The 16,963-nt window shown below is 32.8% G+C and overlaps 1 protein-coding gene across 6 annotated transcripts; it reads right to left on the bottom strand.

Moving 5' to 3' along the window:
* Positions 1-1,465: 1,465 nt before the first annotated feature.
* LOC141697276 (telomerase reverse transcriptase) lies at positions 1,466-16,179 on the bottom strand. Of its 6 annotated transcripts, XM_074501566.1 has the most exons (13): positions 15,877-16,179; positions 15,689-15,766; positions 15,539-15,604; positions 15,304-15,445; positions 14,313-14,824; positions 10,464-10,578; positions 9,982-10,126; positions 8,917-9,055; positions 6,535-7,761; positions 3,509-4,059; positions 2,493-2,548; positions 2,276-2,408; positions 1,466-2,002 (listed from the first exon to the last, which is right to left on the bottom strand). In XM_074501566.1, exons 1-13 carry the CDS (start codon positions 16,099-16,101, stop codon positions 1,729-1,731), a joined length of 3,663 nt encoding a protein of 1,220 aa, XP_074357667.1. In that variant the 5' UTR covers positions 16,102-16,179; the 3' UTR covers positions 1,466-1,728. The 6 variants fall into 6 exon arrangements, with proteins under 6 accessions (XP_074357667.1, XP_074357665.1, XP_074357668.1 ...); XM_074501564.1 differs by having other exon boundaries at positions 2,276-2,548; XM_074501568.1 differs by lacking the exon at positions 2,493-2,548 and having other exon boundaries at positions 1,863-2,002.
* Positions 16,180-16,963: the final 784 nt, after the last annotated feature.

Genomic DNA, 16,963 nt, shown 5'->3' with positions numbered 1-16,963 from the left:
CTAAATATAATATATAAAATGCGGTTAAAATATGTAGTTAAAAAAAATCAAAATTAAGTGTAACTCTAAAATCTACTTGTATAAATCTGACATGTTAACATACTAATACGATTATTTTAAAGTAAACTGACGCGATGTTCAGCAATAAATAAAAATTGAAGGAAAATAAAATTTACAAAAAGTAGAAGTTAATTTTTGTCTGTTGAGATTTTATTACATAAAATTTTAAATATAGTTGTATAATTTTCTAGAGAGTACCAAGATTTAGGACCTAAACATGGTTTCCTTATTTTAGTATAGATAGTTCATAACTCGTACTAAACACGGACCCGAGATTAAAAATATTGAATTAATATTTGTAGAGAATTATTCATAATCTGTGCGAAACACGAATTAAAATTAATATATTAATATCAATATTAAACTGGTACTTGCAAAAAATAGTTATGTGGTTAAAAAAAATCGAATCAGTTATAAAATTTTCCCCTATAATTCTAATTTTGCATTGTTTTACTTGATATAGAAATCTAACATATTAGTTTTATTCTTGTAAAACGAATTGTATCTCTATTTTATGAACCAAATATATGTTCTTTAGATAATTTAGTAGTAAATAATATAATTTGATAATTATCTTATAATTAGCCTTCTCAATATAGTTTATTTAATATTACTTAATTATCGATAAAAATTAATTTACAAATTAAAAGTAAATAGATGTTATTAAACATAATTTAATATTACTTAATATAATTTAAATACAGCCCATAAATTTGTTAATGTTAAAATATATTTTTTAATTTAAAGTAAATAAACGTTGTGATGGACAGTAACAAATACAATCGTTAAATCAATAATTTTCAGTTTAAAAGTTAATAAATGTTACTAAAGTCATTTTCTATTACTTAATTATTTTTAAAATAATACTATAGAAAATAAAATTTACTGAGAAGAGAAGTCAATTCGTGTTAATAGTTTAGTTTGCGGTTAGTAGTTTTTCAAAATAAAAGTAAATATATGTTATTTTACTTAGTTTAACGTAACTTAATAAATTTTTAATATAATTTATATATAAGTAAAGTTTACAAAGAATATAAGTCAATTCGTGTTAGTAGTTTACTTAGTAGTTTGTAGTTTTTCTAAAATTAAAAATAACTTATTTTACTTAATTTAACGTAGCTTAATAAATTTTTAATATACTTTACAAATCGTTTAAAAAAAAATTATTTTATAAAGTAAATAGACAATTGAATGAATACTAACTAAAAAAAATTACAAAGAATATAAGTCGAATTTGTGTTACAAACAAAGTTTATTGAGAATAGAAGTCAACTTACATAAATATCAAAATTTGGTAATTTGGTATTTTGGTACTTTTACCCCCAAATTATACATGGTTTCGCTTATTAATAAAGAGTATAGATAAGATCGAGTCTACAACTCGCCAATAAGACTGAAACAGAAAAGTCCTTAACTGCATCACAACATCTAATATATGTTCATTTTTTTGGTAAACTGATGTGCAGGGCACACCAACCAGATATTCTAAACAAACAAATTCAAGATTGTTAAAGCATCAACGGCCAAAGAAACAAACAGCAATCAGCATAGTACAAAATAAGTTGATTGCACAGGCAATCTAATAATGATAAATATAGACTTAAACTGACAGCTGAAGCATTTAATCATTTGAAAAAATTTGCTACTTGCTGGATAAACTGTAAACACCTAATACCTGATTTTCCAAATCAATTTAGAATGCGAATCATCAACTGCGTACTTCATTGCAGACGATACATTATCTGGCCAATCAGATATTTGCAATTGATTCTTCAACAAAGATAACAACTCTTTATGGCGCAGTTCCTTCCGCTTAAGAACTTTGACAAATGCAGTCAATCCAAGCCACTTAACCTCACCGTTCTTTAGTTTTAGAACTGGATGCAAGTTGCAATCAAGATGCACAGATTTCATTCTTTTTCGAATGAGAATGTTCATATACCTATCAATTAATAAATAATAGGCATCAGATGAGCAATCTAAATAGAAATAGGATAAAATAGAATAACCAAAAGTTAACAGGTAATGAATATGCAATTGCCGAAAAATAGGATATGGCACTTATGTTCTGTATTTCAGAGAAAGGAAGACAAGTAAATTTCTATTATATGTTGACTGCTCTATGAAACATAAACAGTGGACTTAAATAGTTAATACATGAAAGTTAACAAATAGTTAATTAAGTTAACAAGTAGACAAACAACCTATTCCATACCTTAAAGCACTGCAAATGGTCTTTAAGCATGATCTTGGTTCCAAATTACAGATGCCAGATATATCGGCCATATAGCAGTGGAACTTCATCGCACAGATCACAAAAGCTTGATATATGTTTAATCTGATTATTTCTGCTGAATTGATATTGGAGTCATAAAATATAGGATGACATTTTGGTCGCAGATAATCAAACAACTTTGCTTTCAAATTATGACCTGGCTTGCCCTCCCGACGCACAGTAAGAGTTGAACTCAAATGGGAACTCAAATACCTAATTACTGATAGCATTAGTAATGTGTAGGGAGATTTAACAATTAGGAACAGTTTATACAATTTCTAGCAGTAGAAAAATGTTGATATTTCATAAAAAAAATACTTTGTCCACCCAACTACATATTGCTTAACCTAGAATTTAGTAGAGAAAATTATGCTCTGGGCAACAATATTACCATTTTCTTTGTGTGTAAAAGGTACAATTTTTGTTGTTTGTCGGCCCAAAGACCAATTAATGTTGAACATAATGAGTCTGATTATATCTCTAAATTACTAGTGGCCAATGAGAAAGAATGAACAAGAAAGATTATAACTATGCAAAGTGCCTGACTTGTAAGTTACCAAAACAATGCAGGAGCGGCATAAGAAGAAATTTGTGATATGCAGTTCATATATCACATTGCCTTTCCCTGAGCATTATGAATAAATATCCAAGTTCACTTTCTGGATATAAGAATGGTTTTCTATTGGAGATCACTGGAACTTATATAGGGACCAAGAAAACTTGGATCATAAGTTGTTCACTATCAAAATCTATAGTCCCTCCTTTAGTTGGGAAAATTATAGATCCAACCATATTACTATTTATAAATTACCAACAGTTAACTTGTCATACTCGCATAAATGCTAAATATTGTAATAGTTCACCAAGAAAGCAACAGCATGGCAAACAGAAAGACACAGCATCCCTCTAATCTCGATTTGCATCAGCCAGTGAAAACCCTTACTTTTTCAAGCCTTTAATCATTTTCCCTGTTGGTAACAAGGTCAAACTAATTTCATGTGATGTTATGTGCTCACGTTGTTAACATAACGAATCTAGAATGATACTGGGAACCAGAAGAAGTATTATGGAATAAGCATGCCCATTGTATACAAACATCCATGCCAAAAAAAGAAAGAAAAGAGAAAAACATATAATCCATAAATATCATTATAAAAATAATTGCAAACTTACCTTGTATAGTCTGCTTGAACTTCTAAAGTGCAGCAATTGATCAGCAAACCACTCCAACAAACATATGAAGCACCATCTTCATGTACATAAAATCTTTGAGTTTTTAACATATGTCCAACATCAAAGTTCAATCCAAATTTTTCCTCATTCATAGTACAATTATATTCAAAAAATCCTCTGTTCAACCTCGAAAAAAATTCTGAAGCTAGCTTTTTTGAAGTTGATACAAAGAAAAAGTCATCAATATATCTAAGTATCATATATCTAGGGTATCCTGATGAGGCATCCTCCCCACTGACAGCACTAGAAGCATCAGACTCCGCTGACAAAAATTCTTTTTCAGATTCAAAAATCTTCCTAATATATGGATCGAGTATATTGTTTTCCATGTGTCCATAATATAATGAGCAGAGCAGAGGGGACAACATACTTCCTTGAGGAATGCCAACACGTTGCAAATAGAACCTACTGTCTATTTGCAATACATTCTGCTCTACATGCTCGTATAGAGTTGAAAGAAGCTCCTCCTTTTTAGCATATTTTCTCCACTCCTGAAATATAAAAATGAAATGATTATAAACATACAGAATTTCTACTCTGTGCTAGATTTATTTCCTACAGATATTAATTTTCCCGCTTGAGAAAATATTATAGTGTTTCATAGCATGTTGTATCAAGGATTAAATGTGATAGAAAAAGACAGAAAAAATTAGTGGCGCAGCTTACGAAAACAATATAGTATTTTACAGCATGTTGAATTCATCAAGGATCAAATGTGATATGGACAGATAAAATTAACGGCGCAGGAGGGTAACTATTAATTAGAAATGTGAAAAATATAAGGAATAAGACTGTATTTTCAATTGCGTCTACTTTATTTAGGTGCTAATACTACGAAAATATTTAATAGTGATAACTTATTGGCATCTGGTTTAATAATAATTGCCAGAACATACAGTGATGACATTTATACTAATGAGATGCAAAGCATTGTTCACAATATTTAAAAATAATAACTTTTAATATTTCCTTTTCAGATTTTCCACCCCAGCTGTGAAATACTTGCTTCTGAAAAGATAATATACTGACAACTACAGAAGGAACCGTAAAAAGAACAGATTGTATGTTATAATCACCAAGAAAGCTTATGTTTATCATCCTACCTAACATCAGTTACGCTTTATAATAGTGTGATAATATGTTACTATACTTATTAAACACGCTACAGTTTGGTAGACAAGTTATTATCTGTAGAAGCGTATTTATGTGATGGTCAACAATATCATAAAGATTTTAAAGTCAAGCATGTACTTCCCATTTTTTTTTTCACTGGAGCATATACAGATATTCTAATATTTATCAGCTGATCGGTGACTGGAAACTAACCAGAAAAATTAGAAGCATACTCTTTAATGCTGCATTCATGCTTGACTAACAAAAAAAATAATTAATCGAGATGAAACAAAACATCAATGCTTTTACTTGAATGCAAAACATTGTGTGAACAACCATCGTGTATTTCATATATGCATAACAAAATAAGCAACTGGAATAACTGCACAAGATATTGCAAGTGAGATTGAGTGCCAAATCTAACAAATTGGTTTCACCCTAATTCCGATCCTCTACAACTACATAAATTTAATATAACTCAAATGATATTTATATATTAATAGTTCATCGTTAGTAATTAGAATATTTTGATCAACTTATTTATCTTTTAGTTTATTATTGTTGATTAAATTCTTATTTATTCACAAATTCTACTACAAGATATACAACCCTAATTAATGAAAATTTAAAACTTTTATCAACTGATATCCCCATTGTAGTTTTAATATTGTTCCACCCTTAATTTGTCTTTTGGTTTTAATATCTTTAAGTCATTAAACTCTGCAAACTTATATTTATACTTTCAAGTATAATCAAATTAATTAAAGAATGTTAATGGGTGAATGCCCAGATAAACACTATTGAACACTATTGAACGCTGATCATACATATTTATAGCATATATATATAGTATTTACTATGCTATAGATCTGAAACGTGGGAGAGAGATGAGAAAGAGAGGTGACAAGGAGAGGATGGTTAGCTTGGCATATTAAAGATACTCCTCCATGATATATGTGGTGGACAAAAAGCACCAAAAATTTAATTTTGGGCAAACTAGCATCTTAGAATAGAAAAACAGGTAATTAGAGCAATATTTCAATGTTAACATTGAAGTATATTTATATCAAGTATCTATCTTCTTATCTTAGAATTTGCAATTGCAAGTATGCAGTTGTATCAACATGATAAATGATCACATTCAACTACAATATCAAAAATACCCATTTATCACAACACCCACTTTTGTGGTTGATCACAGGAGTACGTCTATAATCCAGATGTTAATGAGATACTAACTTAAAACCCGTGCATCCGTGCGATGCACGGGTTCCGTTATTATTTAAATAAATTTTAAATTTTATTTATTCAGTTATATACTAATTTCAATATATTTATATAAATATATAATAATTATAGATTTTACAATAAAAATAAAAAAATAATTAGGAAGGAGCTGTGATCGTAGTTTGGTAGGATATGTTTTGGTCGTAGTTTAGCGGAATAAGGAGATTATATCTAGTAATTTAGTTATTTAGTAGTTTAGCATGTGTATAACACTATTTATTTTTATTTTTAATAATCAAATTAAGGGGATAACCGTTGAACCAAAATATACCCCATTCCGGGTTTTTTAAATTATAGTATAAATTAATCATTGTGTAATTCCAAAAAGGACTTCTTATAAAGAAGAGAGTATATTGTTATGTTTAATATTAAGATCGATTATATTACTGATAATTTGATAGTATTGTATCGTAATCTCGTTGCAAGGCCTACATGCCAGTGATTCTATCAATGGAAGAAAGAAATGGCGAGAACATTATTTTAAATGAACTCAAACAAAGAAAAGTTCAAGGATTTCAAAATATATTAACTTCGAAAGGTAACTCCAAAAATTTCAACATGTGTACCTTATCAACAATGACACAGTTTGAAGGACCAGCAACATCAGACATGCATGTCGTAATTCTAGCGCTCATATCTTGATGTCCTGAAATAGTGTGCTCACTGACCTTCAAAGATTTTTTTGTACACACTACTCGATGAATTTTTTCCAGAAGATATTTATCACTTGAGAATATTTCTTCCATCACACTATGTAACTTATCTTGATTTACAGATTCATACGCTTTAGATACATCAGCAACAACAACAAATAACTGAGGTATGATGCCCAAGCCACGCTTCAGAACTGACAAGAAAGAGCATAGTTTTCTGTATACATCATTATAATCAAATACCGAGTATCCCAATATTTTTGGCCTCTTCAGATGTATAGCTTTCAAGACGGCATGCAAATCATGAAGAACACCATTTACAGAAGTAAAATTCTTAAACACTGGTTTCTTCGGAGGTAAAGATATACAGATTCTCGATGACGCTTTTAGATTTGCCAATGGCCTTACACCAGTAGATTTCGGCAGAAATCTGACTTTTGAAAAGCCAAATGATCTATTCCAAATAATTTTGAGAACTTCTGCATTATTTAATAGCGTATATCTCTGATCTTCCAGACGGACCAGACATGCTATGTTCCTGTTCACTATCTTTTTCCAGACTGAATGTGAATAGTAAAATATATCTTGTTTCCCATGCTGGCTTTCAGTTACATAGAAGTTGGAACGCACTAATGGTAATACAAAACTAGAAAAGAACCAGAAGACCCAGCTCTGTAAAATTTTCTGCTGTAAAATGAAAGTACCATCATCAGGGGTATTGCATCCCTTGGTATTTATCTTCTGCCCTTGTATGTCTCTACTGAAGTAGCATAAAGCATGTGGATTTGACAGGATTGGAAAATTTGATGCTTTTAACTTCTGCATACCTTGTTTATGAGAAAAGTTCTCGAATCTTCGTAGGTTGATAAGATTGTAAATGTTCCTTCGTAAAGTTCTCTGAGCCTTGGGAGTTCCAAGCAAATTTACAGGAACAATACTTCGGCAAACAGCCCATATAAATGATGTCACTTGCTCTTTCGTGCAATATGACTTGCTTGGAACAAAATGAACAGAAGTCCCTCCAGAATCTTTCTTGGCTGAATTAGCATCAACACAAATAGATTTTTCAGGTAAACAACCCTCTACCAAATTCACACCAGCTTCTACTTCAGCAAGTTCATTTATCATAGATGGATGACCCTGATAGCCATAGGTGGCTTACATTAGACCTTCAACCTTATGGCGAATAAGAGATGACTAAAGAACAACAAAGCACTGGCGGTTCTTTACAGAAGTTTTCTTGGTTCGTAAACATTCAAAGAAAAAGTGAAACTAATACAATATTAAAGAGAAAACGATACTGATCTGATCAAGCTGTTTTTTAGATATAAAGAACTATAGCACTACATTGAATGAATTTAAAGAGTCGAACACTAAGTTAATGGTAAATATTTAGGATTTAATCATAAAGAAAAACAACTTAAAGATGCCCGAAAAAATTATGCTTTCTGAATGTATCAGGCACTCTTTAGGGAAAGTGAAAATGTACAGTTTAAATGAATCGTCTTCAGAAATGCAAATTAACATTTGGGAAACTCTCAGTGGTACCATCCTGTAATTGACTTTTCTCGGTGGTAATCAAAATATTTTTGGGTTCCAAGTGGTACCTTAAATCGGCTAACTGCATCCAAGTGGAACTTTTAAACATCAAAAAAAAATATTAGCTGCTAGCTGAGGATGTAAGGGTAGTGTCTCAGACTTGACCTAGTTTTTTGTATTTTTTTAAAAATCTTAATCACACTTCTTATGTTGTTTCAGGTATCTTGCAGATTATGTGCTGCTTTGTGAATAAGAACTGATGATACGCCTTTTTAGAAATATAGGTTATCTATATGATGTGAATTTTTGAAGTAACTTAAGGAGAAGTAACTTAGGGAAATGTATAAGTTGCACACTCATGTAGTAGTACAAAGTAAAGACACAGAAATCGGGACACATCATCTCCATGGCATTCGGGCGATTACCGACAATTTTAGAATACTGGGAACTGTAACATCTATGACAGGATACAGTTTAATAGTTAAACAGCTACACACAATAATAATAATGTACACTGGTAATTTAAATTTCATTTGATCACAAATAACAAAGGTTGCAGTTGTACAATGGTGTTTGACATATGCGCATTGCAGAAGAAATCAAGGAAAAGCATTAAGACTTAATGAGACACTAATCTACTAGTGTGCGGAGAACCTAAAACAGTGACATGAGTCATGACTGTAACATATTACAAGTCTATAGATCTGTTATGCCTAAAAAATATTATGTTAAAGTAAAATTTTAAAAAATACTAACCACAACTTTGGAACAGTTGTCTTCGCAAGAATATTGATCAAAAGATGGTACAGCACAATGCTTTTCCATTAACCTTCCATGTTGGCACAAGTGTGCCTTGCGTATAAGACCTTTTAGATCCTTAAGAAGTGAGTGATACCTGGTGGCCAAATAATCGATTAGATAAAGTATAAAGAATAGAGAGGTAGATAAATAGATAGATACAATGCATTCTGCTTCATACAACTCATTCCTTCTTAAAGCATCACAAAAGATGAGTAAAATTGACCTTTTAAATGGTAGTAAGGTGCTATCAATAATACAGCAATTTTGAAATTGTTCTAGCATTTTCCCGACAATTACACAAATTTATGGAACTCAAATGTCAATATAGTTGGTTAGTGCATATTAACATAGAAAATACGTGTGTGCACAAACACACTTAAATGTTATCATAGAATATTCTTTTAGTCTTTTTTTTTTTTCACATGAAACACTTACAAAATCAAAGAGAATATATGAATGTTTTTGCAAATCATTTCAATAAGGTGAATAATTTATACAGACGAGAAGAATAGTTAAACCCCTTTATCATAGTTTTATTTTAGTAAGTAAATTAAATTCTTTCCTCCAGGACCTCTTAAAGGAAGATACACATCAGTATTCAGGGAACCAAAATGTACAAAAATAATCGGTAAAGAGTCACCAAAGGGATGTATACACTAATTTAATGATATAATCTAAAGCCCCTGACTGGAAGTAGTCTGCATATAGAAGAAAAAATTCAGGTTACATCATCATTGCGAAAGCCTTGCAATAGCTAACATAATGAAAATTATTGTAACTTACGCCTCAAACAGATTTTAGAGGAACTACATCATTTGAAAGAATCATTTCTAAATGTAATATCTCTACATATTTTAGTATTTAAGACTAGAATGCTCTTATAGCTCATAGCAGTATATTCATTTATCATATAGTTTTTTCTTTTTTAAAAAGTTACAGGAAATATAGTTTTTGACTTAAACAAATACAGGGATTGATAGTGAAGTGTTTACTACAGTGCTGATGAGTTGCTGTACTTACAAACATTTAGATCCAGTGATACAACTACGGTTGCTGTGCAAGCATCGCATTGACTGAGAAATGATATTCGCATCAGAGACTCCAAAAATATCCTTAAATAGAATATTTGCATCAGATATATTGGGTTTCAGAGAATTCAATATATCTACAGATAGTCAAGGGAAGATATAATTATCCCTCAAGAAGAAAGAAGCCAGTACAAGATGGATAATTCCATTTTAAGTTGGCACCTTTTGGTGGGGAAACAACTGTCATGAAGGTCCACTAATCACTATAGTGTACATGCAGATCTGCAAGGTGGTGGACACATTTTGCATCGTACTTGATTGATGTCACATCAGATTTTGTACTAATTTGCATAACTATTATCATAAAGTAATACTGCGTGATAAAGCCAAGAAAATTTTAAGTTTACCATACAACAATTGAAAGCTACATCTGATATGAAGAAACGAAAGAAAAAGGTCAATAAAGGAGGATACACTTTCTTGGAAAACCTGATGCACTTCCCAACTTATAGAATATTGACTGCCTGTTAATCTGAGTTCTACTGACTTTTTGCATGCTCTGGAAGACTGAACAACAAGAGCACAGAACCTGCATGTGGTAATATAAGCGATGTGAACATATGCAACTATGTTCTCTCTCTATATATATACACACACACACATATATACATGGGAACTTGGCATATGAAGTATCCATAACCGACTCTAACAATAGATCACTCTAATATGTGGCTTTTCTATATCCTAAACTTTTAACCTAATCTTAGAGGTGAGTTCACTCATTTTGCAGTTATGAATACTGTAAACTCTAAATTTAATATACTCATTTCATTTCAACTTCCATCCTGTTATATGCTTCGATTTCCAAAAGATCGCTCAAAATTAACAACATTAGCTCAATCTATACCCAAGGCAATGGGATGCCTCGTATTGTCTTCTACACACACAGAAAGTAAAACTCTCTATTTAATCAAGAAATACAAGTATCCTATGACGTTGAAGCCATAAGCACATCTGAAAACTACACAAGAGACATATCCAAGACAATAACAACTCAATACACCACAAGTTAACAAATCATTAAATTCATCATACTGTTTATTTTCTGCATATAAAAACCAAAAGTAATAATAGAGCTAAAGGTTAATCAATAAAATTTATAGTGAATATTAGGAAATTGTGGGTATAGGATTGTACAATAACTAGAAACACACACAACATCAGTCCATTCAAACTTGACTGGAACAAAACCGGACATTGATTTACAGTTTCCATAATTTCTTTGTTACTTCTCCTATAGTAGCAGTGGTAAGTGATTACACATTTTTATTGTATAATATTAGTGTAATATATTAATTAGTTAGCACATTATTTTCCCTTTTTACGCTTGGTTTTGTGGTGTTTCTGATTGTGTAGGCTATTAAGAAAATATTTCGAGATTTGCCGTTAAATGGAAATAATTGGAGCACAAGTCAGAATATTGTGATATGTCATCACGAGTCAGCAGGATCATGGTGAATCGAGCGAATATCTTTTAAAGAGGGAAATCTGAGCAAGCACGTGATCACGAAGATCGTTGTAAATCAATTAGAAGATCTTTGTAATTAATGCTAATGTGTAGGGTTTTAGTATAAATAGACCCCCTAGCCTCATTATATAGAACACACAACATCTCATCTCACACATCTTTTACCTCTCTCTTGTATTTCTCTTCAACTTTCTCCCTTGTAAATATTAGTTTATTATGCAATAAAAGCTTAAAGTTCGTCTCGATGCTTGGTATGAGTTCTTTATTTTCTTACATCATGATGGTCTCGATGATGTGCAACTAAGGCCTATCTAAGGGGCGGATGTAGTTGGCTAAAGAGACCCGATATCATTGTATATGCGCTTTAATTGTTACATGTCTGTTTTATTGATCATCTCCAATATCATGCATATGTGGGTATTTTCATATGTTCCACACAAGTAAAGTTGGGAGTTTGTATAGTTAGGATCCATATGATTTTGAGAGTTGATTTAATTGGTAAAGTGAATGGGAAATATTTTTATGGTTTTGAACGAAACTTGATTTGGAGTCATTGGTTGTCTTTACTCTGAATACTTGTGAGTTTATTTACTATTAAACATGATGTTCGTGTTGAGCCAATAAATCTGTTCCTTAGATTTATTAAAAGTGGTATCTTAAAGTGCTAGTATACTTGTTTTGTTAGTTTATTAAATTGAAGACTTGATACGCGTTCTCTGTGGTTCGACCCGTACTTACCCTTCGTACTTACGTACGCCCGTGCACTTGTGGTTTTGTTAGTTTCGAATTTTTTCCCAACAGTAAGTGCCTTAGAGAACAAATGTTCAAGGAGTCCTAAAGTATCTAATAACTGAGACAACAGTATACGTGAAAATTCTGTGTATCTTGCATCTATAATAACCTTACTACATGCACAAAATAGGCGATGCCAAGTGAAGTAACTGTGTGTGAGAGAGAGGGGGAGGAGGGAGGGATGGGGGAGAGGGAGAGGGAGAGGAAGATGGGTTGGAAGATGTTGACAAAAATGGTAGGGATCGCTCCATTTACCTTGACTGAAATATCAAATCTTTTAACTTTGTTTCTTATAATCACTTTGTCATTATGTCTCTCTTTTTCTCTCCCATCACCTATTGTCTCACTCCTATGTGTTATATTATCACACACAAAAAATGGGGGAAAGCATGGTGGACAACACAGTGACGTGTATTCATAAATGGGTTCTGGTTCATTTTCCGTATGGAAAAGGCCAGACTAGTCACGAAGGCTACACTTGCCCTCACAAAATTCATATATTGGCTCACTGGCAGATTTTGAACCCGCATAGGGTACAATGCACTCTAGGCTTCCCATGTTATTAGCATTGGACTTTAAGAAACTTAAAGTGCCTATCTTTAGTGTTCTATAGCCCTCGTCAGGCTCAACTCAGTAGGGTGTGAACTTACCACTGCATGTTGAAAACATATAAAAGGTTTATTTGTGTATTTGCAGCAGGGGAGAATGACAGAGTGCAGAGAGCAAGGAATTCAAAAGTAAATCTCGGGTATCACAAAGAAAGGGGAAGAAGTCAGGGTAGAGTGAAACTAACTTCTTAACACGCTTCACAGGATGGATAAGTTTCCAGATCTGATTATGGAGCAGTGTGTAGTTTTCTAGTGTGCTTCAGTTTTTAAAGTAACCCGGACCTAGACCAATGAAGAAGACCTAATAAACTGGCATGATGTTTCAAAAAGACAAGAAAAGATTTTGAAGTTTATTGCACATGTAAGAGTATGAAGTGGACATTTACCTTTGCCTACTTTATTGAGCCTGGTAGTGTTTCAGGTAGAAAAAAGTAGAAATGTAATAATTCCAGTTTTCCAGGTTTCGAGATTCTTTATAAGATTTTAGGTAATCACAACAACTTACATTCCCAGAAGATACGGAGAGGAGGATCATCACTTTGCAGGGATGCTTAAGAAAACTTACAGTAAAGTTACTTAAAAAACAAACAAATCAGAGTAAAGCATTACAAAAACGAGCCTAAACAGTACTACGTCAACTACTATCCTCCACTATACCCACACCAGGGATATCCCTACATGGCGGGGCCATCAAGTTTGCTATATTATCTCTAGCGCAGGTGCCAATACTAGGTTCAGTGATGATAGACATCAGTAATTAATTTTCTATAACTTTATTATGTCTCTATCTACACTTAAGGTTCTTCTTTTCAGTAAATAAGAGATAAGAGATCCCAACTACTCTTGTGTTGACATATGCTCTGACAACACTGTTTCCAAATATCCCGGGACTCAATGTTTCAGAAAAGAAAACGTACGTTCGAACCAACAGACATAGCTCGGGTAAAGACCTTAAGTACTATAATTTGGAAAAGTTTTGCCTAAAATACCACATAAATTGCGCACGTGGTACTTGAGCAATATCAGCATGGTCCAATGCACATCAAAGACATGCACTTTAAAATTTTTGTTGGACCCCTAATGTGTGAGGTCTGTCATGCATTGCCAAAATACATATAAGTTTATCCCAAGCTATGCATCATGGGCAAGCGTGACATTGTTCATTTGTGCAAATAACACAGAAAATTTTGTCCGCACTTCAACATATTGTGCTATTTTGCACATTTTTTTCTCTATTATCTGTGTACTACAATTTATGGTTCAGAGCTTCAGATAAGCCGTAAATTTATGTGAAATTATTCCGTTTGAATGGTAAGATACTTGTAATTAGCCTGACACCCAACATGAAGATGAAATAAAAGCATTAAATCCTTGTAGATTCTTAAATAGAAATACCTTACTATGATCTGTGAGCAAATTATCGTTCGTATTCAGTTTGGTACAGTGAGACAGTTTACATGCTTCTTGAGAGGACACTTTACAGCGCTGCCACCTGTATTGCCTTGAACGCTTCCCACGATTATCTTTGTTGCTTAAAGAGTTGACTTCTGGGCATGCACTATAGGCCTCTTCCGAAGACAAGAGCCTGCGTTTTTTTTTGCGCTGCCACCTAGATGCCTTTGAATGCTTCCTCTTACTTGGGATACTGAAGGATGCTCTTGGTGGACATTCACCATTGGACAACCCTCCATTATTTGTGTAATTCACAGTGTCTTCAGTTTCACCTCCATGTAAACTTGTCCTCATGCGATATTCAGTGTGAGGCCAGCAGGTTGGAGTAAAAAATTTTTGACGAGAACATCCAAAACACATAAAAGAGCTTGAGAAAGCATCAGCATCCAAAGAATCAATATTGGGTGTCATCAATGTTTGATCAATATCAATCCTCTTCCTTTTTTTCGAGAAACCTGAGGAAAAGCTCATAGTCAATTGTTATTTCACTAAATTCTTATCAATTGAAGGATTACATGCATGTATAAAATAAAGAAAATCTTAGTGATGTTCTGGATTAGATAATAGAAATAAGATTAATATAAACCGCATAGGGTTGTAAATGCGTAGATTTTAGTAGTAGTAATAGAATGAAAAAGTACAAGCATGTATGGTTTTTAGATACACCAGCAAAAGTGGAACATGATAAAATTCTTAAGGTTGGTGTTTAAAGTTCAACTTGTTCATTCTATTTATGTAGATTTGGAAATTTATTGATTTCATGGATAGGTCCTATGTTTCTTATATACATATACGCCACTAAAGGGGTTAAAATTGACATGAGCAAGAGAAAGATACGAGGTACATTTACGTAACATAGAATTGGGGGGGGGGGGAGTAAAGGCATATATACAAGCTAGGAAAGCAAAGTTAATTATAGGAAGAGGGAAGATACCTTGGGGGTGTAGCTTAATCATAGGGAACTTAAAGACTAATTGAGTGATAGGAAAACCAGAAACTTGATGGTATCTGTTACGAGGAAGAGGCAAGAAGATAGAAGTCCAGGTGAGCAAATATGACATGAGAGAATCACCAAGCTGCGAAAGAAGAAAAGAGAAGACAAATAATAAATTAACAAAATATAAAGGGGGGGGGCAAAGGGGCAAAAGAAGAAAGAGGAAAGCACGAACTCGATGAGAGAGAAGAGTCCATGAGGGAGATGTTAATAAGGAAATGGTTGGACTTGAATGGTTAAGCTGCAGGGGAGATTAGTGATGTTAATAAGGTAAGAAATGTGATGGTGTGTGATATGTAATGTGAATAAGGGGGGAGGGAGTTGCCTTGTCATAGGAATAGCATAAAACATTAGGAAGAGAAGATGTGGTGCGTAAAATGATTTCGATAGTCCTCCAAACAATCTGAAACCCAACTTGTAGTGGTGAGTTGTTAAGATAATAATAATAATAATAATAATAATAATAATAATAACAGTAAAGTTGTAATTGTAAGAAATAGGAATGATGCTTGCCTGAGATTGAGGCCAGCGAGAATGGTGGGGCGGAGAAGGAGGAGAGGGGGCATTGTCGGAAACGACGACGTAGCAGTGGTTGAGAAGGTAGCGATAGTCATGGGGAGCAGCAGCAGCCTGGGGATTAATATTAAAGAGAGTGGAGATGGTATGAGAAAGAGGAGAAGCTTTGTTGCCGTATCTCCTCCATAGAACAGGAGGTACCCTCCTCTTTTTCCGACTCATCCCCCTTCACTTCACTTCACCCCCTCCAACTCAATTTATGTTACCTTCCAATTTTATTATGGTTGGGGTCACAGTCACACAGCCGCCCAACTCCCCAACCCCCTCCAACCCGAGAAATTGATCAAAATATCATTTTTGAGCGTTAAATGGTCTAAAATGTCATTTTTGAAAATAATGGCCCAAAATATTCCTTCATAACGGTACTTCATCTTACGTTTTGTATTTTTAATGCAAAACGGTACATAGTGTGTCGTTTTGGTACTTTAATATTTTTTAAATTTTTTTAAAATATACAAAACGGTGGTTGAAATAGCGTTTTGGCTCAAAACGGTACATCATATACCGTTTTGTACCAAAACGTTACTTTATCTACCGTTTTACGCATAAAAAAATTCAAAATGTCAAAACGTTACACGAAATTCCGTTTTAGGTGTTTTGCATAAACGGTATACGATGTACCGTTTTGAAGTGACATTTAGGGTCATTTTTAACCCCAAGTGACATTTAGGGCACCCCTCCAACTCCAAATTTCAAATTATTCATTTCATTTCCGATAAATATATTCAATATATTTGCGAGTAAATATTTGAATGTGACTCGTTTTTAAATAATTTGATCAGTCTTAACTCGTAAAAATGGTATTTGAATTTTCTAGCCGTTGTCTTTGTTTATTTGATATAAACAACCTAGTATAAAATATATTATTAGGTTGATATTTCTATGTTAATCATGTCTAACAAAATGTGTCCGAAAAATATTTTTGGGCGCCATGTAAATTGTAACATCCCGATTTTTCAGATATTAAATCTAAACAATAACTAACAAGCGAAACACGTTAATTCAATTTCTAAACGAAAATGAT

The sequence above is a fragment of the Apium graveolens genome, chromosome 11 (assembly GCF_009905375.1).
Source record: "Apium graveolens cultivar Ventura chromosome 11, ASM990537v1, whole genome shotgun sequence".
NCBI classification, from domain to species: domain Eukaryota; kingdom Viridiplantae; phylum Streptophyta; class Magnoliopsida; order Apiales; family Apiaceae; genus Apium; species Apium graveolens.
This window is presented reverse-complemented; position numbering and strand designations above follow the sequence as displayed.